Source organism: Furipterus horrens, unplaced genomic scaffold, assembly GCF_987537825.1.
Source record: "Furipterus horrens unplaced genomic scaffold, mFurHor1.1.pri manual_scaffold_2, whole genome shotgun sequence".
NCBI classification, from domain to species: domain Eukaryota; kingdom Metazoa; phylum Chordata; class Mammalia; order Chiroptera; family Furipteridae; genus Furipterus; species Furipterus horrens.
In genome coordinates, this window is record NW_028327172.1 from 187,602,383 (window position 1) to 187,627,807 (window position 25,425).

The 25,425-nt window shown below is 36.5% G+C and overlaps 1 protein-coding gene across 1 annotated transcript in view; it reads left to right on the forward strand.

Moving 5' to 3' along the window:
- The window catches only part of FRYL (FRY like transcription coactivator), a 169,617-nt gene extending 144,425 nt beyond the window's left edge, over positions 1-25,192 (forward strand). The window contains exons 53-62 of the mRNA XM_090266905.1: positions 485-652; positions 6,103-6,353; positions 9,031-9,238; positions 10,915-11,064; positions 11,990-12,088; positions 17,477-17,545; positions 20,336-20,353; positions 21,096-21,206; positions 22,097-22,287; positions 23,078-25,192. Coding sequence (XP_090123031.1) covers positions 485-652; positions 6,103-6,353; positions 9,031-9,238; positions 10,915-11,064; positions 11,990-12,088; positions 17,477-17,545; positions 20,336-20,353; positions 21,096-21,206; positions 22,097-22,287; positions 23,078-23,336 — 1,524 coding nt within the window. The 3' untranslated portion in view covers positions 23,337-25,192. The remainder of the gene's footprint in view (positions 1-484; positions 653-6,102; positions 6,354-9,030; positions 9,239-10,914; positions 11,065-11,989; positions 12,089-17,476; positions 17,546-20,335; positions 20,354-21,095; positions 21,207-22,096; positions 22,288-23,077) is intronic.
- Positions 25,193-25,425: the final 233 nt, after the last annotated feature.

Sequence of the window (25,425 nt, forward strand, 5' to 3'; positions counted from 1 at the left end):
CACACACACTCAGACCACTGGAAACACAGAGCATCACCATAACAGTAGGAGTTTCAGTTCACGATGAACATAGTTACACAGAGCTCTTCCCCTTTGGTAGTTTTTCTTTAGCAAAACGTAACCTGTATAAAAATATTTCAGTTCTGCTGATGGGTTAGCTGCATATATTAGGAGCTCCAGTTCTGTTAGACTGAATGGGGGCAACAGGCAACTTCAGGAAGTCAAAGAAGCTGTTTCCAACTAAGTCCTGCCCCACCCCCCCATCTTATGATGTAGAATATGTTTCTTATGGCCTCTCTGAACATCACTGGCTCATGAATAAAAACACCTCGTTTTACCATTTCTCCTTCTAGTTAAACAACGATTCTGCTGTGGATGAAGCCTTGCCAGATCATCTTATGATGTAGAATATGTTTCTTATGGCCTCTCTGAACATCACTGGCTCATGAATAAAAACACCTCGTTTTACCATTTCTCCTTCTAGTTAAACAACGATTCTGCTGTGGATGAAGCCTTGCCAGATCATCATGATTTACTTCTTCAGTCACAAGATTCCACGGGCAGCATCACAACAGAAGAAGTGCTTCAAATCAGAGATGAGACCCCAAGTTTGGAGCCCTCTCTAGACAATGCTAACAACCAGCTGCCTGAGGTGGGGAGAAATGGGGGCTGGTGCATGGCCAATCTGGGCTCTTTCTAGCACTCTGTTACCTCCCTTGCTTTTCTTTCCAAAGAGTTTTCGTCTGGTAACGCTAATTATTTGATTTGTGTCCAGTATTTCTAACCTGGTGGGTTGTTCTTAAATGAAAGTCAATTCTGATGATAAAATACAGTTGCTGGATTAAGGAGATGACCTACAGGTTAAAAATAATCTTGAGTGTTTTTAATGAGCATTTTGTGTTGCAGAATGTGATTAGGTTCGTGTACAGCCGCTTCTCTGGGGATGGTGAGCACCTTCTGTGGCGCTGTATCTTCTCTAAGGGCCGCTTTTGTTTCTTCATTTCTTTTTGCTTTGTATTTGGGTTTATGTAATTGGTGCTATGATTGGGATCAAAACCTCAGGCCAGCTGTGTTAGCAGTTGTTTAAATGAAATCTTTTAAAAAGACTTTGGAACTACTAGTGTTACGTTTTTTGGAAAGGCCTGTGAGAAGTAAGCCAGATTCCAAGCTAATGACTGACTAAAAATAAGTAAGTATTAGTTTTCTTAGTGTTTTTTTTTTTTTTAAGATTATAAATACTTTTTTTCAAAACTGTAATTGTGTAGCTCTGTCATATGTGCTTTTATGCCTTGGTGTAACTATTAGGAAAATACTATAGTTTTTTAATGTTAACCAAATTTATGTGGCTATTAGATCTAATTATTTTAGTAAATTGAATCCTCACATTCTTATTAAGCTGATGATATATTTTTTGCATCTTTAATGGTAAGCAGACCTATTTTGGAATGAAGACATTTTGGCAGTTTTTAAATGCTCATAGTAGTGTAGCTGAAGTTTAGATAATTCAATCCAACAAATATTAGTTGAGATTTGACTAGATGCCAGGCATTCAGTCAGGTGCTAGAGAGAGAAACAAGGCGTGATCCCTGCTCTCCAGGGTGCATTGCCTAGTAAGGAGGGCAGAGAAGGTTACAAAGGAGCAGTGCATTGCAGCATGAGAAACTCCGTAGCAGACATGTTCAAGGCTTTGTGAAAACCAGAGGCTGATCAGCTGTGCATAGGGGTGGTAGTGGTAAAGGACAGACTTCATGGCAATTGGGACATTCCAGGCAGAGGGACACCATATGGAAGTCATGGTAACGTGAAATAACATGGTAGGTTCAGGTAACACCAGGAAATCCAGTATTTGGAGAACATAATGGAGGAGCAGGAGCGATAGGAGAGATGGTGAGGATCTAAGGAAGGGCTCTACATGCCGTACTAAAGATCAGACATTATCTTAAGAGGATAGGAAGTTATGAATTTTCATTCATAGCTAGCACTGTATCAGACACCTAGCGAGGAATCCAGGCACGCCAGCGTTCAGTCATCTCACCGGAGCTACTGAGCCGCTGCCACGTGCTGGGCACTGCTCCGGGCACTCGGCCACAGCGCTGTGTGGAACAAAGCCTCCGTGGAGCTTAATTCCAGTTGGGGAGATGTAATAAATGGGCAAAACAAATGGCATATGGATACTGTGTCAGAAAGTGATCATTTTATTATTCATACTAAGAAAATCTAAGAGCAGTGTGGACTTGGTGAGGGAGAATGTCGGAGAGGGTGGCATTTGAGGTGAAGCCTAAGTGACAGAAGAAGTTCTGGGCTGAGGGAGCAGCAGTGAAGGAGGCCCCGGCGTTATCTGAAGGGCAGCAGGCTGGCCAGTGGGGCCCAGGGACCGTGGGAGCGTGGAGGGAGGCAGAGTCAGGGTGGGCTCTCATCCCCGCTTCGAGGCCACACAGCAGTCACCACTGGAGGGTTTTAAGCAGAAGGATATGATCTGATTATGTTTATTTTTTTAAATCTCAGCTTTTCAAATGGGAAAAGGAAAGTAGGTTCCTGTACCTGCCACAGGGGAGGGTTATGGTCTGATTGTGTTTTAGTCAAGCCTCCATGGTAGAGGTGTAGAGGGTGGACTGGAAGAGGCTGAGAAGAAGAGAAGAGATATTAGCGAGAGATGAGGGGAACCTGAACTAAGACCAAGTGTTTGAACGTGAGAAACGTTTAGAGGAGAGAACTGACAGGATGTAGAGATGCACCTTACATAGACAGACCACATTCCTTTCGGTTGTCGGGAGGCGTGTTAAGTGGGCATGAACTACCAGTGAATGCTCTCCTGTGTCTAGTTTGGATCATAGCATGTCAAAAGGTCAACAGACATTCTCATTTAGAAACAATGGAACCAGGAGCTGATGCTAGAAATATATTCTTAAGAAAAGCAGTGTGGTTAATGGTTGTTTGTTTTAATACTGTTTAACATATACAAAACTCTTATTTTTTTTTTTTTTGGTTATTAAAAAGCTGCAGTCACAATAAACTACCTCTTAGAAATAATTTTTTTCTTTTTGGAAATTCATATATTTCCATATAGTACATTGGAAATTGTGTTAATGGGCTTACCCTTCAAGGCACTATAAAGTTCCTGAGGATACTTGTCTTCACTAAAGGAAAAACACTTCAGTTTACTAGATTTTTTTCCTTTCACAGTACTGGGTTTCATTATTACTATAGACTTTGTGAACTGGTGGTGGATGAGAATGAGGAGATATTTTTAAACCATAGTATTTCATTTAGAAACAGTTCTATTGGCATTAAAACCATCACCTAAAAGAATGCTGCCCATAAGAGATTTATACAAGTTTGTATCTGTTGGGTATGTTGGCCTAATTTGGTTTCCCCTACTGTGCTTAATAATGTCAATTGACCCAAAGTTGCCTGTTTTAAAAAAGTATGAAAGCACCAAGATAGTGAAATAAAACCATAACTATTACTTAAAGAATTTTCTTAAAATGAGGAATATAATTAACTTTAATATATTTTATGAATAAAGAAAAATCCATCCCTAGAAATATCTGAATTTTTTCTCTTAAATTATGTTACTATCAGGAAGATAAAATGACAGGCTCGAGTATGTCATGACAGAAACTTCCGGGTTCTAGAAGGGATTAAATTCTAAATGTGTGTTTATTAGAGCAACCTTTACAGAGGATTTCTTCTAGTATTTATAATAGTTTAGAGGCCAATTCATGGATGACAGAAATTATTCCTTATAGGTATTGAATTTTTTAATGTAATAAAGCTTGTGTGTGTGTGTGTGTTCATTGGTCTAATAAGAAAATTTGATTTTCATAATCTACAAATATAAACCTGGAATCCATTCCATGACCCCAAAAGCATTCTCTTCATGAAATCTAGGTGTTATAGAAAAATTCAGCCCTGACCAGTGTGGCATTGTCCCACAAAGTGAAAGGTCACTGATTTGGTTCCTGTTCAGGACACATGCCTGGGTTGCAGGTTCAGTCCCTGATCTAGGTGCATACGAGAGGCAACTGATAGATGTTTCACACATCAATGTTTCTCTCCTTCTCTTTCTCCCTCCCTTCCCCTCTCTATAAAAATAAAAACATAAAATCTTTTTTAAAAAAGAGAAATATGTAGCATTCATTATAATAAGTTACAAATAAAAACATCAATCTTAAAATTATTTAAGAACAAATGACTAAGGAAGAATGAGAACATTAAACTAAGAAGTTTGATGGATTATTTTAACCTGATGTTTAAATTGATGTAAACAGAAAAACGAACACCAATAAAAATTTTAGGTGTAGAAATGTCTCTAGCACTATCACATACACTGTGTTTCCAAATAACTAATGCTTACCTCTTTAATGGCCAAATCATTAAAGAAAATTTCAGATGGAAGCCTTTGAGTGTGTTGGAATAGAAGTTAAAGTATTATTCTGTGAAGACTCAATCCCTTCATGCACACTTTGTATTTTCTTGCCATATTTCTGTGCCTTTGACAACTTCTAATTCCTTTCTCTTGAAATACTATCAATCTTAGCTTGGGATGCTCTTACAAAATACCATAAACTGGCTAGCTTATCAACAATGGAAATGTATTATTTATCACAGTTCCAGAGGCCAAGAAATCCAAGATCAAGGTGCCAGCCTATTAATGGCCTGGTGAGGGCCCTCCTCCTGGTAGCAGGTGGCTATTTCGTTGCTGTGTTCTCACGTGGTGGAAAAAGAGCTAGCTAGCTCTCTGACCTCATGTAAGGGCACTGATCCCACTCTCTTGACCTAATCACCTTCCAAACACTCCCCCTCCTAATACCATCTCATGGGGGTTTAGGGTTTCCAGATGTGAATATTCATTCCACAGCACTGTCTCTACCCCATATTTGTCACAGCTCATCACAATTCCTCCAACCAGATGTGATCTTCCCTTCTTTGAGTACCAGCAGTTTTTTGTATGTTGCTTGTGATAATTACCTTACTCTCACCACATTCTGTATTACTGTTGTTTGCATAGTAGCCTAACCCCATTATTAGATAGTAAACTAATTGTCAGTAGCCATTTATCTCAGAGCACCCAGCCCAGAACCTGGTCAAAATCCTTCTTTTTATTATATAAATGAATTCTGTAGATGAATAAATTAAGGCCCAAGCTGGTGGTCAAAAGATCAAAGGTTCTGACTTTCACTTTTTAATGTTTTGTAAGGAAATTTGTATTTTTATGCATGAAAAAAAAGATAAGAAACTACTATAAACGATGGAGTAACCTAACTTACGTCTAAGTACTAAAAGAAGCTGATCTTTATTCCTAAAACTATAAGGGACAAATAATGCTTATTTTCAAACTAACCTAATATCCATGTAAACTTTTGTCATCATTTGCTTAGGGTTAGAAGAATGCAGTCATCCTAATTGATAAATGATTTTGTAATTCATTTAATTTTCAGAAATAAAACAGTCTAAAATTTCCCAGTGTTTTCTGACCTGTAACTCTGATGAAATGAGATATTGTGGTCTTAATACTAAAAACTTACATCACAAGTATTCTGCTCATTTATACCAGTAAGACCATAAACCATCATTGTATTCAGCTCACAATCCTCCTGCTTGGTCAGAACCTGTTCCTCACTCATGGGCAGCCCGGCAGGACCAGTGGATTAACTATTTTCAATTTTCTCCCTTCCTTATATCCAGAATTCACTGGATATAATGTTCTGGTATAATGAAAGAAATGACATTTCGTATGAGAGGAATTTTTAGTAATATAAACCTCTTTTGTAGAATTAAGACTGTGTATGAGAGAAGATATTTTGCCAAAGAATATATTTCCAAATAAACACCTAAATCCTAGTAAGGGAACTCCTTAATGTTTCTATGTAGCAATAGGTGATACATAATAATTTAAAATTTTTAAACCTGGGACTGTTTTTTAAAACACAATTTTATATACATAATCGGGGTCCAAAAACTCCAAAAATTAAATTGTATTAATGAAGACAACTTAATAAAATAGTTGTATATTGGTGGCAATAATTAGTCATTTATTCTATGTTGATAAAATTATCTCTGTTTTAACATTATTAAAGTCCATAAAAATTATTTTTACAGGATACAAGTTCAGTATTAAAGGAGGAACAGGTTATTACAGCCTTTGAAGATGACAGGTCATATATAATTCAAGAACAGCAGGATTCTCTTGTGTGTCAAGGAATTCTTGATTTAGAGGAAACTGACACGCCAGAGCCTCTAGCTCCTGAAAGCTACCCGGAGTCAGTCTGTGAAGAAGATGTTACCTTAGCTTTAAAAGAACTAGATGAACGATGTGAAGAAGAAGAAGCTGACTTTTCTGGACTGTCTAGGTGAGAATATAGTATCACAAACACTTTCACAGGATGATATCTTCTGTCCCCTCCCCTCCCGAATATGACCCTCTGTCCCAGTTTACTTACTTTCATTCTATGTATGTTTTAGTCTATAATAGAATCATATGGTCTTCATTTTTAAAGATAAAATGACTTATTGTGGTTTATTTTCTGTTACTAATATTCACTTCAAGTAAAATAGGCATTTCTCAAAGCATGGTGAGTGGCATTATGCATTTAGAAACATAGCAAATACCTGTTTTGGTAAAATGCCTAATAGCCAAATGTTAAAATGAATACAGTATTCCCTCACTTATCGCGGGTATTACATTCTAGAACCCCCTGCGAAGTAGGAACCTTACATTTATTCTACACTCTTAAACCTACATAACTTTAACATCATATGTATACAGTACTGCAAAATCCCGCGATAGAGTGAAAAATTCACAATAAATAATTACGTATAATATTTTTAAAAATCCCGTGATACAGTGAGGCCGTGATAAGTGAACTGAAATATAGAGAGAGACTACTGTATTGGGCCACAGCCAGACCCAAGTATCAAAATCATGGAATGAACTTGTGTGATACCAGAATAAATCTGAAATATATAAAAAATAATTTTACAGTTTCATTATTAGTGGTCAGATTTTTCAGATTGGACATATAATGGGCAGAAGGGATGATTTTTAATCCTCACCTGAAGACATTTTTTCATTACTCTTCAGAAGGAGGGAGATAGAGAGGCAGACAACAATATGAGAGAGAAACATCAAATGGTTGCATTCTGGTTCATGCCCTGACCAGGGTGATTGAATCCACAACCTGGGTATGTGTCCTGACCAGGAATCGAACCCACAACCTTTTGGTCTATGTGATGACACTCTGGCCAACTGAGCTACACTGGCTAGGGCTAGACTGTTCCTTTTAAATGTTTCTCTAGTCAACAATTTGAAGCTTCTTGACAATTGTTTTTACACAAAAATTAATCCTAAGTAATCAAGTATGCCAATTTTACTTCTGCAATAAAAATTATTCAGTTATACTTCAAGAGATAATAAGAGTTTTAACATAGACAACACATAGGACATTTTTCGCTCAGTATATCCAGACTGCTTTCCTACATTTGAAAGCGTACATGCAGATACTAACAACACCTTGTTCATATCTTTGATTTGGATATGACAGTAGCCTATGCCATCCCTCACTCACTGGTCGTACACAAGTTCAGGGATGCCAGAAATGATGTGCAGGTAGATATCCAGCCACTTCTCTTTCTAGAAGCCTGAAGCCAAATAGTTGACTTTGGCCAAGTACCGAAGCTGAAATAGAATAGAACATCCCTACTGTGTATAGATGCACATTAGGCTTACAGGGAACATTTTGTTCAAATCAATCACCACAGTGACATTTTAAAAAGTAAACTTTTTGAGGTATAATTTAACTTTCCAGTTTAAACGTCTGTTTTATTTTCATCTTTTCCCCCAACCTTTACTCAGATCCCTCTCTTCTCTATGAATCACTCCATAATTTCTGTAAAGTCCTCTAGAGCTGCCTTGTAATGTGAAACAGGCAACTCTTAAGACCCTGAGTGACATTTCTCTATGGAGTGTCTTGTCTGACTCAAGTTCCTTTTCATCTGCAAGACCCAGAGTTATACACTTCTTTGTAGACTGTCCAACCCCAAAAAATCCTTGTCTTTTTTTGTTCTTCCATTTTTGTTTGTTGCCATCTGGCTGTTGGGATTATAAACTCCTTAAAGAAAATGACTAGGTCACGCGCGCGTGCGTGTGTTAGTTAAGCCTGCTGTTGCCATACTGCTGAGCATATAGTATGTGCTCATGAAACAGCTGAGCTTGTGCTGTGTGTTGGGGCTTTTATTACTGGGTTTGGATCTATAGTCCTGGGTTCAAATTCTGGTTCTATCATTTCCTACCCAATAATCAAGCACATTATTTAACCTCCCTACACTTTTTTTCCTCATTGAGAAAACTGAGATAATAATAGTACCCAGCCCTCATACAGCTGCTGTGAAGATTGAATGAAATAGTCCCTATAAAGTACCTAACAGCCCTTGACACAAAAGCACAGGGCAAAAACTTTTCAAATATTATTACCATCAATTTGGACCTCCAAAATTGACCATTTAAAATGAAATTCTCTTTTTGTAATTTATTGAGGTAACATTGATTAATAACGTTATGTAAATTTCAGGTGTACAACATTATAATTTGTTATCTGTATACTCTTGTATCTTCACCACCAAAAGTCTACCTTTTTCTGTTACTGTATATTTGACCCTTTTACCCAATTCATCCTCCTTCCTCCCCCACTTCCCCGGTAACCACCATTCTGTCGTCTGTATCTATGAGTTTGTTTAGGTAAAATGAAAGCATTCTAATCTGAATTATTAATAGCCGTTACTGAAATTAGTCCATAGCGCTGGCATATCATAGGACTTGGGGTGTTTTAAGGTAGTCGCATGAAATGAAATTTTTTATTCCAAAGGTGCTAAGTAGAAAAAACACGAGATCTGCTTATTTGTGCTTTCTTACAGAGTTTGATTTGTTGTACATTCATAAAAATAATCTATATTGGAGACTAAAACTATTTAAGTAATTGAGTCTATTCTTTTAAGATAATATTATGATTACTGTGATATTTGTGTTAACAGTCAGGATGAAGAAGAACAAGATGGTTTTCCAGAAGTACAGACATCTCCTCTACCAACACCATTTCTTTCTGCCATAATAGCCGCTTTTCAGCCGGTGGCCTGCGATGATGAGGAGGAAGCCTGGCGCTGCCACGTCAACCAGATGCTCTCTGACTCCGATGGGTCCTGTGCCATGTTTACGTTCCATGTGTTTTCCAGGCTGTTTCAGGTCAGAGAGGTGTCATGTTTCTTAATTGATGTCATTATCACCTGATAAAGTTATAGATTTTTGGTCTAAAATCAGTATCTTAAATTTTAATATTCCCACTGATTTTCTATAAAAGTTTTTTTTTCCTGCCCTGACTGATGTGGCTCAGTGGGTTGGGTGTCATACTACAAATGGAAAGGTCGCTGGTTTGATTCCGGGTCAGAGCACATGCCTGGGTTGTGGACCAGATCCCTGGTTGGGGGCATGTGAGACAACTGATCGGTGTTTCTCCCTCTCTTTATCTCTCCGTCCCCCCCCAAAAAATAAATAAATACTTTAAAAAAAATTTTTTTCCTCAGAGAGTGGTATTAGTAAATTTACATTGTGACATTATACCACAGTTAGTACTTTATACAATGACTACTACAGATATCTCCCTTAATTAGAATAAAATTTTAAGACAACTAAAATTTTCTGTAGTATACTAGGCAACATGAGGGATACCAAAGAAATATAAAAAGCATGGTCCCTGCCTTCAAGGAGCTTACCGTCAATATCATAAAACAGTTTAAAGGCTAATACTTTTATTACTGTGTGGGACCTTAAAAATTTTAGCTAAGGTTGCTTCCAATCGAAAAAATAATAATGAGCTAACATTGAGTACTCACTACATGCTAAGCACTATACTAAATTCTTTACATTAAGTATTTAATTCTTACAACAGACCTATGGAATGTAAATATACTTTTAGGATTCTGTAGCTAGGAAAACTGAGGCACAGAGAAATGCCACCATTTAAGTCATTATCCTCTGAACTACCCACCAGATTCCTACCTAGTGAAGCAGATTTTGCTCATCTGGGAAGATCCCGCTGAAGACCTGTTCTCACTGAAGCTTTCCCAACCATTCAGCCTCTGATCTCTCCGTCCTGGAAGTTCTTTACTGCTCATTAATTGGAGCATTTACTTAATTCTGTACTTCGTGCATTGCTACTTGATCTTCTGTTTATGTTCTCTTTTTTCTTTTGGCTTTCTAAGTTTCTTGATGCCTGCGATTATGGCTTAGACTTTTTAAAAAATTAATCAAAATGACACCTAACAGTGCTACACATATACATGTAGGTACACATTAACTGTCTGTATCATTATTATTATTATACTAATAATCTAATTCACTGAGTGCTCACTATGGCTCTGACATTAACTACTTTTTTATGTGAATGAATATTCATGATTTTGAGAAGATATTACTCTTAATGCATTTTTATGACTTTAATTAAAGTCAGGTGGCAGCCTCATAACCAAAAATAGTAAACTACATTTACCAAAAACTTCAGTTAGAAGTTAACTTTAAAGTTGCTAATTCCTCAGACCCGAGGCCTTTATTTCCAGCATGTTTTCCTAATGTTTTTCCTCAAAAAACTCCACAAATTGTGGGGATGGGGTGAGTAGCATGTGTCATTAGTGTTTTTATTCAGTAAAATTATTGTAAATATTTGATCATTTTTAGAAATTAATGTTTCCTAAAGAGGTGCCTAAAAATGTGGCTTTACAAATGAGTTATTAGGATTCTATATATTGCTACAATAATTTTAAAAGAAAACACTGCCCTGATTAATAAATTATGCTTCTTTACTTGAAGATGAAAAGAGGCCTTCTTAAGAAATGTTAAACTTTTTCATATGCTTTTCTCCATAGACAATTCAAAGAAAGTTTGGAGACATAACTAATGAGGCGGTCAGCTTTCTTGGCGAGAGTCTGCAGCGCATTGGCGCCAAATTTAAAAGTTCCCTGGAAGTGATGATGATGTGTTCAGAATGCCCAACTGTCTTTGTGGACGCTGAAACAGTAAGTTTTTACATGAGGGCTCATTATAAAGACTAGACTTGAATGGCATCATTCAGTAAATAGGTGATTTTAAAGGTACTCAGCATTTTAAAGTGTAAAGGTTCATATTTTCAACTTGATTATAAATACCTAGCAAAATACACTTCCAGGATATTATATGAAGTGACTTGTGGCTCTTTCTGGTTCTGACCCTCCCTCACCGTTCGCAGAGTCCTAGAGGAGGAAGTTAACAAGTCATGCTCTAGAGATGCATACTTTTTTCATGATTCCTGAATAAAAGTGGGTAGCGGAGGGCTAGACCTCCCCCACTAAGAACCCAGAGCTCAAAACAAAACAAAACAAAACAAGGCCCTGGTGGGTGTGGTGCAGTGGATTAAGTGCCAGCCTGTGAACCAAAAGGTTGCCAGTTCGATTCCCAGGCAGGGCACATGCCTGGTTGTGGGCCAGGTCCCCAGTTGGGGGCGTGCAAGAGGCAACCAATCAATGTTTCTCTCCCTTTCTCCATCCCCCCTCTAAAGAATAATTTTCTTTTTTAAAAAAAGAACCTAGAGCTCCTCTTCCCACCTTGTTTCCAAGCACATTCCTACATTATATATTAAGTTATTTAAAGAAACTAAGGTTTAAGAAGCTTCAGAGGTGTTACTTTCATGGTATACACTCATCTGACATGTCATTTCTTGCCTGAGCCAGTTTTTAAAAGCAGCTGAAGGCCTGCTAGTCCTTGCTGACATCCTGGAACTCCCACTTTATTCTTACTCTGTTTTGGTGAAAGGTCAGCCCCTAGTATGGGACAGAACACAGTAAGGGACACCGACACCAAGTTGGGCCAGAAACCAACAACAGAAATTCCGTGACCCAAAAGTTGTCAGTCTCATGATTGTGACTGGAAACAGTAACCTGGATCAATGTTTTTCTGATTTGACAGCTGATGTCATGTGATTTGCTAGAAACACTCAAGTTCAGTGTTTTGGAGCTGCAAGAACACCTGGATACCTACAATGCCAAAAGAGAAGCAGCTGAGCAGGTCAGTCTCTTTTTACTGTGTGAAAAGAGTGGTTTGCCTTTCTTTCCCCCTCTAGCTTCTTGTACCTGTTTTTCTATTTACTTAATTAGTTAAATTTATTAGGATAACATTGGTTAATAAGATCATATGGGTTTCAAGAGTACATTTCCATGGTACATGATCTGTACATTGCATTGTGTGCCCACCACCCAAATTAAATCATCTTCTGTCACCATGTATTTGACCCCCTTTACCCTTTACAATCCCTCCCCTCCCTCCCCTCTGGTAACATAATGTTGTCTGTTGTCTATGAGTTTCAGTTTTATATCCCATATATGAATGGAATCATATGGTTCTTACCTTTTTCTGACTGACTGATTTCGCTTAGCATGATCATCTCAGGGTCCATCCATGTTGTCACAAATGGCACTATTTCATCTTTTCTTATGGCTGAATAGTATCCCATTGTATATATACACCAGTCCTTTTCCAATCCTCAATCGAAAGACAATTCAGTTGTTTCCATGTCTTGGTCACCAAGAATAATGCTGTAATGAACGTTTCCAAGTTTTGGGGGTAGATACCCAGGTGATGAATTGCTGGGTCATATGGTAACTCTATCCTTAATTTTTTGAGGAATCGCCGTACTGTTTTCCATAGTGGCTGCAGCAGTTTACATTCCCATTGGCAGTGAGTGAGGGTTCCTTTTTCTCCACAACTTCTCCAACACTGTTCTTACTGGTCTTGTTGATAACAGCCATTCTAACAGGGGTGAGGTGTCATCTCATTGCTGTTTTAATTTGCATGTCCCCAATAGCTAGTGAAGTTGAGCATCTTTTCATATATCTGTCAGCTGTTTGTATGTCTTGTAGGGAGAAATGAACAGGACTGTATCAAACTAAAAAGCTTCTGCGCAGCAAAGGAACCCACCAACAAAACAAAAGGGCAACCGACAATGGGAATAGATATTTGCAAACAGCAGCTCCAACAAACAGTTAATAGCCAAAAAATATAAAGAACTGATACAACTCAACACCAAGTAAACAGACAATCCAATTAAAACATGGGCAGAGGACCTGAAGAGTCGTTTGCTCTTGACACTAGAAGTGTTAACCTGGCAGCTGATAGCTGAACTAGAAGACAGGACCTCTTAGCACCTGCCTCGGGCTGTTAGTGAGAAGAGCGAATTCCTATCTCCTGGCTTTTAGGAATTGGCTAAGAGCACAATGGAAAACTAGCTTTATAAAAAGCTTCTCCGTGGAGACTATAGTTGCTGTCCACATTACAAGTGGGGAAAGAAAATTTTTTTTCTGAGAATACATTATGATACTGTGGTCTAGAAAATCTGCAGCCTGTCACAGAGTTGTGATGTTTTTCCTGTGAGGCATGTGCATGAGCAGGCAAAAGCAGAAATAAGCATGTGCTAGATTATGAATATTACCTAAGGAATATTTCTTCAGCTCCAATCAGGCACTGCAAAGCACAGTACATATGTTCCCCAAGAGTAAGTGGATTCAATTAGCAGGGGCGGAAAAGTTTTGAAAGAAAAAAAAAATGCTTTTTCTTTTCACACAACTGTATACGTAGACATATTTTTTTCTAGAATAGATGGGTCTTTCATTAACAAGTATTAAGCACCTCTCACATGTAAAGGCCTATGAAAAAATGAATTATAAAACCTAGTTCTTATTCCTTTAATAGTCCAGATAAGAATGTAAGGCACAAATACTGTATGTGAATAATTAGTGACAAAAATAAAGTTATAGCTATAAATAAAACTATTAGCAATGAAAGCGACTTCCCAGAATTGTACAATTCTAACAAAAAACTGGTGCCATACTATGATTTCCAGAGAAGGTCACTTGGGATAATAGGAAACTTCATGAAATAGAGATATTACCTTAGGCCTTGACAGATGGTAATTTTAGATTGGGGGAATATTTTAGGGAGAGAATATGGTATGAGAAAATACTTATATTAAGTCTTTCTCCCCTTATAAAAAGAAAGGGGTCTTATATTTGGACTAAAAGAATAGTGACAGATTACAGAAGAAGAAAGAGTTTTCAACAACAAGAAAGAAACGAGCAAGATCTGGTCCTCTTACAAATATTAGTGCTATGTGTTGAATACATTCTTGTACATGTCTTTTGCGCATATATGTTCTCATAGCTGTTGAGTATCTAGGGGTGGAATTACTGGGTCACGGGATATACATATGTTCAACTTCAGTAGATTCTGTCAAGCACTCTTCTAAAAAGAGGTTGTATCCATTTACAGCCTCTTCAGAAGTGTGTACAAGAGTTACGGTTGCTTCATATCTCTGTCACCACTCGGCATTGCCAACTTCTAAAAATTGACTTATTATGGTAGGGGTGTGGTAGCATTGTATGATACTATTTTGCATTTCCCCTGATGGCTGTTTGAGCACCTTTTCATACAGGTGTCTCCATTTAGTATTTTGTGAATTGTGCCTTCAAGTACCTTGCCCACTTTTATAAATGGGTTATTTTTGGTTTTCTTATTGACTTGTAGTTGTTTATTTGAACCCAAGCCTTTTATTAGGTGTATGTATTACAAATTTTTCCCTTCTCTGTGGCTAGCATTTTTACTATCTTCATAGCATCTTTGGATAAATAGAAGTTTTCAATTTTACTTAATTGCACATTATCATTCTTATCCATTATGGTTAGTGCCTTTTGTTTCTTCCAGAATGTTTGCCTACCCTAGAAGCTGTGGTACATTGTTACAGTAATAACCCTGGTGAAGCCAGCCTCCCTGTATTCACACCCCTTCGCTGTTCCTTCCATCAGGAGATGGAGTCTGTTATCCACCTCTTGGTCTGGAATGGCCCTGTGACTTGTTCTGACCAATCAAATTTAGCAACGTTGCTGCTCAGTTCTGAGACTAACATTTCAAAGGCTTTTTGCAGCTTCTGCTTATGCCATCATGTTGGTCACAGTGTAAATTGGAATAAATTGTGATAAACTATGTGAGCTCTAGTCTCCTGGAGCATGAGGGGTCATGTGGAGGAGGGGGAAACACCCCAGCTGTGAGAGGCAGCATGCCAGCATGAAGTGGGGCCAACATCCAGCTTCCAGCCCCAGTCAAACCATCACATGACTACAGACTCTGAGTGACCCTAGGCAAGACCAGAAGAAACTCCCAGGCAACACATAGATTTGTCTTGCTGTTTTAAATCATCACATTTTAGGGTGGTTGGTTTTACAGCAATACATACCATTTATAATAAGAAAATATCAGACACCTACAAATAAATCTAGTCAAAGATGCTCTAGTCCTCCACACAGAAATGCCTAAGGGCATGAATAAGTAAATACTCCTGGAGTAAACACTGGGATCAATGAAGGGCTACCTTCTGCCCTTTTCTCTTACTCCGTAAATCCTGGCTGATGGATTCCGCTTCTGTAGATGTCCTTGGAGGACTGGTCTTCTGCGAGCTGCTCCATCACACCCAGAAGCCAAACCTCTCGGGTTAAATTTTAACCTTCGTTTGAGCCTTGAGTAAAGAAAACATCATGACAAGAAGACTGGCTATATCTGAACTGGCATGGGCAACAGCAGACCCTCCATATCACCCTGCCCAGGCTCTGTAGCTTCAGCTTCACTGGAGAGGACACTCCAGCGTCATCGCAAGATGTCGATTCAACACGGGAGGAGACAGATACCGTGTCACTCCCGAGTCGGACTCCACAACCATTCTTGGCGGTGCAGATAGACTCTTAAGAAGCTACACCATCGTCTCTCGAGACGGACGGCTGCCGACGATGACAGGAAGACTGGCTATATGTGAACTGGAGGGTGTTCTGTACACAGAAAGAATATCTATTGTGTCCTGTCTACAATGGTTGGAATGGTGTAGACCTGTACTTTTCAGGACAGTGTGCAGCCCATAAAACTATAGGGTTGGAACTTGATTTTTTTTTTTTAAGTATATTTTATTGATTATATTGTTACAATAGTTCCATGGGACTTGGCTTTTAACAGAAAATAAGAAATTAAGTTCAGTAGTGCCCCCCAAAATGCTGTATCACTAGGCATACAGTATAAAAATATTTAGTAAGAACAGGCCATTAAATAATCAATTGAAATTATTGTTCCCAAAAGTATTAGTTTATTTGGACAAATTGAGCTAGATTAGTGATGATGAAGTGTGTAAGCATGTTAACATTTTGTGTGAATAAAAACCAGTGTACAAATTCCATGACAGAAGTTGACCAAATGCTGCTGCTATAAGAAGACCTTCTGGGTGGCTTTTGACAGCAGCTGCCAGCAGCTGTATGTCACCAGGAAAGCTTAACATGCTGCCATGTAGAGACACTGTCAAGACCAGAGCCGAAGGGCAGGTGCAGTCTGAGAGACTGGGATAATAGGCATATAAGGTCAAAGAGACTGTTTTGAAATAACAGAGAGGTCTAATTTTAATTCTTTGCATGTAGAACATTAAGCTACAATTGAGAATTTTACATGTGTAGTGCTGAAATATTTTCAAAGGGTAAACTTAATGTAGCTAGTTTTTCTCATTCCTAATGAAAAATGTTCTGATGATTTCTTATGTCTATTTGTATTATGTTTAATCTATCACACCTAATAAAAAAGAACTAAAATGTCAAAAGAAATGATAATACCATATTAATAATATCAAACTGTCAAAACACAGGAGCTTAACTTGAAGGCTCTTAGCTTTCACTTGAACATTTTATGACTCCAGTGTTTTTTCCTATTAAACCACAACACGATTATTTTCTTTTTATTTGACCAAAGAAAAGGCAACTTAAATAAATAGCCACCTTTAGGAATAGCCCCTGGGTAAGGAAAAACAACATTTGGCTTCTATAGCCAGTATTTGGAGATAACGTGTTTGTTATTCATTCTTGTCCAAAAAGGAAGAAAAAAGAAATGAAAAGATTTAAAATGGATTTTGGTTTCTGTTTTACTAATTAAAACTGACACCAGTCTTCTGAGAATTACACTTCTGATAAGCAAAAGTTGCCTTTATTAAATTGACCTGAGGGGAATCACATCTTTCATTTCCCCATCGTACATTAAAGGTCAGGTATAGATCGTGAAGGTTTTCAATAAAACCTGCAGAATGCAGAATATTTTTTATTGAAGGGGAGTACCATGAGTCCCTGGAGTAGAAGACCCTTTTTTGCATTTCCTTTGGAAAGCGCTCAGGAGTGTGTAAATCTAGATACACTGATGGTGTCATCCTGCTTTGGTCTGTTGCCTAGAAACAATGAGGCTCTAATGGAAATGGAAGTCTATGTCTACACCCATTCCTAGAAACTCAAGTTAACTTCTAAGTTTGCTTTATACACATAGGCTCTTATATTACCAATGTCGTCGTTCAGTTACTGTATTAAAATTTACTGTTACTTATTTCTTTAGTGGTTAGACAATTGTAAGAGGACATTTGGTGCCAAAGAAGACCTGTATAGGATCAACACAGATGCACAAGTAAGTTTCTTATTCTTAGTTTTGCTATATTTCTATATCAGGTAAAATACTGTGTGTGCTCAAATGTCCTTATCTGATATTCCTAGAAATAAAGAGTATTTGTAACACTTCCCATTTTTGTTATCAGAACAATCTTTGTAAAAGTTAAGTTCAATGAAGTATTGGCTTTGTAATGAAAAATTAACTTTAATAAAAATGAAAGATCAGCTTGTGACTGAGGCTTAATAACATTCAATAAATAAGCTTGATGGATATCTGGACAGTCCAAGTCAGCTTTTAGTTGCATCTGCCTCTTTCAAGAAATTTTTGTTCTTCATTGGTATTCTGCAGACAAACTGTCTGGTCCAGAATGCAAACTTATGGGTAATGTTATGTACATTCATATTAGCCTTTCTAAACATTAAATTCTGATGGGCTAACCGGCAATGCTTTTTACTAGTATAAAATTCAGTGAAAATAATAGTATTTTCTTAGAGAAAAGTACACATAAACAACGCATGCATTATATTAAGTGAGGATAAATTAAGACCTAAAGATTAGTCTAACAGGAGTGTAACTTCACATGGGAAAGATGCATTCACCAATTAATGACCTCTGCATTTGACATCAGAATTCCAATCTTTTCAACATTAATTATATTGTTACAGATTTTTAGTCACTATAAAAGTTATTGTAGCATTATTAAAAAAACCTGAAGTTTTAAAAAACTGAAATGCTGAGAAAATAATAGTATACTCTCAATAAATGTTAACTGTTTGCTAGGCCATGTACTAAATATTTCACATTCATTATCTCTGTCCTTACAACCCTGTCTAGTAGATGCTATAATTATCCCCATTTTGCAGATGAGGAAACTGAAGCTCAGAGAAGCTAAATTATCTAAAATCAGTGCAAATAGAATTAAGAGTCAAACATAGGCAGTCCTGCATTGTTACAAAGAAATTGTCAAGTTACATGTGCAAAATAAGTATAATGATTAACCCTAGATTAGAATTAGATCCTTTGGTTCTAATTCTGTCTTTGCCACTATTTAACTGCATGGCTTAAGTAAGTAATATAAACTCTTTTCCTATATAAAAAGATGGTTAGACTAAATGAATTCCTTTTCCCAGAGTCTACATGAGCTCAAGGTTTTCTACTAAATAAAAACTGAAAACTGTACATTTAAGATTTCATTTACATCTCTCTCCTTTCATACTCAGCTCCTTAGGGTGGGGACCCTTTTTACATATCATCTGCTATCTGTCCCTGTGTACCAGTATAGTCTTTTGCATAATATGAATCTATAAATGTATGCTGTAGGAAGGGAGGAGGGCGGGGGAAGGAAAGGGAAAGGACTAGTCAAAGAACATGTATGAGTGACCCATGGACATGAACAATGGAGAGGTCACAGGCTGAGGGCAAGAGGGGAAAGGGGTGTAGGGGGGCAAAAGGGAAGAAAATTGGAACTGTAATAGAATAAACAATAAAAAATAGAGAAAAATAAAGTACTGAAAGCAAAAAATAAAAAGTGAAGAGAACATATGCTTAAAAGGTATTAACTTAAAATATACAGTTTAGCATATTTTGTATAATTTCTGATACTTCAGAACTACAGTTAATTGTGTTTGTGTTATTTCCTACAATTGTGGTGGCCATAAACTTCATCATCGATTGCTTTTTTATTACATCCCATAGTAGAGACTATAGATATATGCACAGTCAGTTCTATTTTATTTATGCTAAGAGAATTGAGAAAAAGTATTAAAACTCAAATAGTTGTTAGTTCCCATATAAAACAGTATAAGGTAAAACCTTAGAAATTTAGATATGCTAATAAGTTTGACATTGGATTATGCTCAACTGATGTTCACAGAATGACTAAGTAATTTATGGTAAGCAGTAGGGAACCAAAGTTCACCTTTGCTTAGCAAATCCTTTCTAAATTGATGGGAATAAATCTTATATAAATAGTCCTACAGAGGAAACTACTTAGAAAAGCAGGATTCAGAAGAGACTTCTGGAAGCAATATTTGCATTACGGCAATTGCTGTTTTAAATAGAAAACTTTTTCTTCCATTGATGAGTAGGCCTGAGTTGCCATAGATATTTTAATGTAATAGTTTTTAAGTAGTCCGTAAACTAGATATTTCACTATGTATTTTACATACATTATCTCATTCGATTCAAACCTAGTAGGGTTGAATTTCTGAAGTTTACTAAATTATATTTGGAACGCAATTTAAAACACACATCAGTTTTTGATATTTTACCTCTGACTCGGCATCAGTTATGGCAACATAGGACCTAATTAGACAGTGAGGGGTAGGAAGCCTAGAATGAGCCACTCCAAAGACAGTCTCATGGGTGAGTATTTATAAGATTATAAGCTAACTCCTTTCTGAGAACAGTAATTTATTTTCTAATGAAAAAACTTATCCTTTTCTAAGAAAATTTTATGACACTTGGCTTTTTTTTTTTTTAAGGCTATAGAAACCTAGATAAAGACTTATAATAAACCAGATTTCCCAAGATTACATTAGTTCCATTTTCTTCATAATTTTCACACAGAAATAAACTGTAGTCTAAATGTAATTAATTTGGCAAAGCGTTAAAAACACCCTGGATTGTTGCAGTAAATGTGTAAAAAGTTTTATTCTGGAAATAGCATCATAAATTTTTCTTTGGGGTGTAATTAAATGTTCTTCAGTTTGCCTGGGACATCTGTGACCCTAGTTAAAATGATCTTACACTAATTCTTGGTCTTTTTCTTCCTTTGTATTTTTGTGACCTGATCACCTTCTTGCTTAGCAAATGGAAATTCTAGCAGTAAGTGACCTGTCTTAATTTACAGACTACTTATCCATGTCAGACAAACTGGTTTTCATTTGCCATTTGTCCATTTGTGACCTAGCAATGTTTTGTCATGGACTACTACTTTAAAAGTAGCATGTGCTTCAGGTTTGCATAGCCCTAATCTATGAAATGTTGGTCCAATAAAAATGAAATTTTATAATTAATATAAACTAGCACTTGCCTTTTTATACATTTATAACTAACATCTCCTTTTAAATTTCTTAATTTTAAAAATTGAAGTGCAAATGTTAATTTCATTGTCTCATTTCAATGAGATTACAAAGTGTGTTTTTTTAGAAAAATGAATTCATTTTTAGCTACTTTTACTTAGCTTTAACAATCAGTTATTGGTAAATATAGTGATATATACATCCTGATGTGGCCAAAGTATATGCATTTGAATTATGAATTTATTTAAAGTTTTTGAGTCATAGCAAATCCTTTTTAAAGCATCCTATGTGTTACCTGCTTACAAATTCTAATGTGAAAATATGCTTCACACTAAAAATGAATTATATAACCTACAATATCTTTAAATTTTTAATCAGTCTTCAAAGCATCTTTCATCAGCTTCATACCATATTAACTTGCTTACTGCAGAAAAATAAATGCCAAGACAAATTTAACAATTATTTTACAAATTCATTGGAAATATGTGGTCTAGTCAAATATGGAAAATCACACCTAAATTTAATGCAATGTTATTTATTTCTAGGAACTGGAGCTCTGCCGAAGGTTATACAAATTGCATTTTCAATTGCTACTTCTGTTTCAAGCCTACTGTAAACTTATCAACCAAGTAAACGCGATAAAAAATGAAGCCGAGGTAAATATTCAGTTGAATTAGGAGAGTTTAAGACTAAAGTCACACATCATGCATCATTTCTTATCAGAATTGTGTTTTGAAGTGATGTGCTACTTCCGGACCTATTAGTAAATAAGACAGTAGACACCCAGCTGCCTTAAAAAGTTCAAGTCCTTAAAGGTCACCATAGCAGCAACAGACCACATGTAATCAAAAGTCTGGTAAAGCACATCAATTCAGTAACGATAAAACATTATATTGTGAAGCCCCTACCATCTTGTCCATGTTATTCTGTAGTTCTAGTAACAGGCACAGGAATAAGCATGTCAAAAACACTCTAAATTTTGGAAAGCATGAAATAAATTGGTTCAAAGGCAGTGACTTCAGTCATTTTTCCCCATTGTCAACCACTAATACTAAAAGCATCACTAGGGAAATGATTTAATCTTTTTAAATGGTTAAATTTTAAAAGACACACACACATACTGGGTTATATAAAATACACTGGGTAAATAACCTTTTAAAATATAAAGACTTTCTTCTACTGTCAAAAATTTTTTCACAGTCCTCCCATAACAGTAAATTTATTTTTACTATCCAAGATGAAGTATATACCACATTAAAACCAACAGCCTGCTTTATTACATTTATTACAACTTAACAATTATTACACTTATTACAACCTATTTTATCAAGAGTATTTAAAGACTGTTATGTAGTGGCTAAAACAATTTCTCCCTACTGAATAGAGAACTTAAGATATTAATTACTCTTAACTAGTAAGCTTCACATTTGAAAATCTTTAAAATAAAATACTACCATCAAATCTATCTTCACAGCCAGTGAAATGCACTCTTTGTCACTGAGTGTGTAAATAGATCCTCCTACGGAGCACTTTTTTCTTGTTTTAGGTCATCAACATGTCCGAGGAACTTGCTCAGCTGGAAAGTATCCTCAAAGAAGCAGAGTCTGCCTCAGAAAACGAAGAAATGGACATTTGCAAAGCTGCACATACTACTATAGAAACTGCCATTCTTTCTTTAATTGAAACTTTGAAAAATAAGGAGTTCATATCAGCCGTGGCACAAGTCAAAGCTTTCAGGTAAAATGTGAAGGTATTTTTAAGGAGATGCATTTATGTCAGCAATTTTCAACCTTTTTCATCTCACAGCACACAAACTAAAATTCTGCAGCACACACACAAATATACTTTTTTGCCATTCTGACAATAAGATAGGTATAATTTTGATTCATTCACACTTGGTGGCTATTGTGTTGGCTGTTATCATTTTTTTATTTGACAATGTAAGAAAAAGAAGTCGGTGCCCCTGACTAAATAGTCAGGTATTGCGCATTTTAAAATTCTTGCGGCACACCATTTGAAAATTGCTTATGCCGAGGCTGGGATTTACAGTGATTGGGTGTGGTTTTCAATTTGTTAATTCAATAGAAGGTCTTTGTGAAAGGAAAACATGATTTTGTTCTTTTTTACCTCTATGACTGAAATGACTCCAATTTTAGATTTTGTTCACTTTCAGTGATAAATTCAGTAATCTATTTGCTTAAATATGAAAAGTTGCTTAGCCCTGACTGGTGTATTTCAGTGGTTTGGGTGTCGTCCTGTAAACCAAAAGGTCACCGGTTTGATTCCTGGTCGGGCACATGCCCAGGTTGGGGGCATGCAAGAGGCAACCAACTGATGTTTCTCTCGCACATCGATGTTTCTCTGCTGCTCTCTCTAAAAAGTAAAATAAAATAAATGAAACATTAAAAAAAATAGACATGCTCAGTGATTCACAATGAAATTTTGTTGTCATGGGTATTAACATAAAATGTAATCTTAATAATTGCTTGACTGAGTCTCAGGACCTAAAAATATTGTGTATTTGCAGATCTCTCTGGCCCAATGATATCTTTGGCAGTTGTGAAGATGACCCTGTGCAGACGTTGTTACACATTTATTTCCATCACCAGACGCTGGGCCAGACAGGAAGCTTTGCAGTTATTGGCTCTGACCTGGACATGTCAGAAGCCAACTACAAACTGATGGAACTTAATCTAGAAATAAGAGAGTCTCTACGCATGGTGCAATCATACCAACTACTAGCACAGGCCAAACCAATTGGAAATTTGGTGAGCACTGGATTCTGAGAAATTTCAGGCATTTAGGAAAGAAACTAAACTGAGGATGATTAAGGATATTAACAAGCACCTTTTATGAACCCTTGCAATTCACTGATAAGTTTTTCTGGCAGCATCTACAACCACAGTGTAACTCATGTCAAACTTTGTCAAGATATAAAAAGAACATCAAAATCAAAGATCGGAAGAAAAAAACTTAATGTCTAACAGCTGCTAATACCTCCCACAATGACTATGAAGAAGGGATTTTTTAATTACTTAACCTGTGTGAACAGAAAAGGGCTAAAAGTGATGCATACAAGTACATACATTGCTTTCTGGAGAACCAGATGGTAAGAATGTTTGCAATAATGGCCTCTAATACTGAGACATTGGAAAGCAGGTGAAATGAGGCTGAAATCGAGGCTGGTTCATTTTAGCTGAAGACCTGCAAAGCTGCTTGGATTTCTAGCAGTCATAAACATAATCTACAACTGATGCTTTCTCATCTACATGAAGAACATACAGTCAGATAGATATACACAGAAACTTATTTGCAAAAACCATTTTTTTTTGTTTTCCAACATGTGGGATAGGGGTGTGGGTGTTTTGTTTTTCAGTCTGTATAAGGAATTGTGTGTGTGTGAGCTGAGGGGTGTGAATATGTGACAGTCATATTTCAAGGTATGGATGTTTGGTGATAACGTCCCAGAGCATGCCTGGAAGAGCACTGCAAGATTATTTTTGAAGAAATTTTATTTTATTAGATCTAACTCTTCATAGTGTGTAAATGTTAGAACATTTTAATAATATTTTAAATCTGGGCTTTCCCAGTATTTCAAAAAGAAATAATATATCTGTTAACGTTATTGGAATGCTGCTCAGTTCTCTGATCAGTGCTTATGTTACAATTGTTGATAACTAACCAAAGTAGATGCCTGCAGAGACTTTAAAATGTAAAATAAAGATGTATGCTGCCCGTCAGCTATTCTCATTAGAAAAGTTAACTTATTTTACTCCATAATTATAGAAACTGTATAGATTAAAACTAGTATTTTTTCTTGTACATTTGTGCAATGCACTGTTATACAAGAATAGGTGTACAAAGCTAAAGAAAAAATTGTGGTCATTGATGGTAAACTATGTGACTTGTAGGCTCTGAAGTCTGCAGAATTCAAGAAGAGAGATGCAAATGCATTTTTTATATGTTTATTCAGGACTCAAGTGTTTCACCCTAAAGGAACCTGGGGCTGTGGGGGAAAATGAAAGCAAGCCTGAAGACTGACTACCAAAACATGCAATATACTCATTCACTGTCTAAGTCTGTAGCATAACATGAACTGGATTCTCTGTCCTTTTATAAATAGCATTTTGTAAAAGAAATGAATGTAGTCCCACAATTCCTCTAATCTGAAAGGAACACCTTGTATTTTTTATATGCATCTCTTATCCACTGTGACTTTTCTTTTAAACTGGGCTCTGTGATTCCAGAGTTTGGAATGTAGAAATGAAATGCTTAGCTTTGCCTTTTCTTGGGGGTGTGGACCCTGCCAGAAATGTAATTATGCTCAAGTGCATTAATTGAAGGCATGGTACACCCCGTTGGACTGCTGACTGTAGCTACGTTTCCTATAAAATTCTACAACTGGTCACGGCACATTCATAATCACTGTATTTTTTGACCCTGATAAAAAGAAATTATTTTGATGGTGTTCTGGTACTGTAAATGGTGTCCTTTAAATTATTTAATAACATTTGGGTGTGGGGCAAGAAGAGAGGGTTGGTGTCCAGAGACACACAACATTTTACATCCTATCTTACCATCCCCTATTTTTCTTCACCCTCCTTTTATCCTTTTTGTTAAAATAAAAAGCATTGTAGTTGTTGGTTTGTGTTGTATTTTAAGAAAGGATGAATGATTACAGTATGCATCATTTAGAAGCTTTTTGAAGTACTTCCATCACTCAAATATAATTTTCTGTAAAAGGGGGAGAACCAAATTAGTTGACTACACAAATCAAACTTTTCAGACAGTTGAAATTTGCTTTTCGTATTTATTTATATGTAACTAAATATGAATAATGTAATGAAAATGAATACACCTGCAAAAATCAAGATG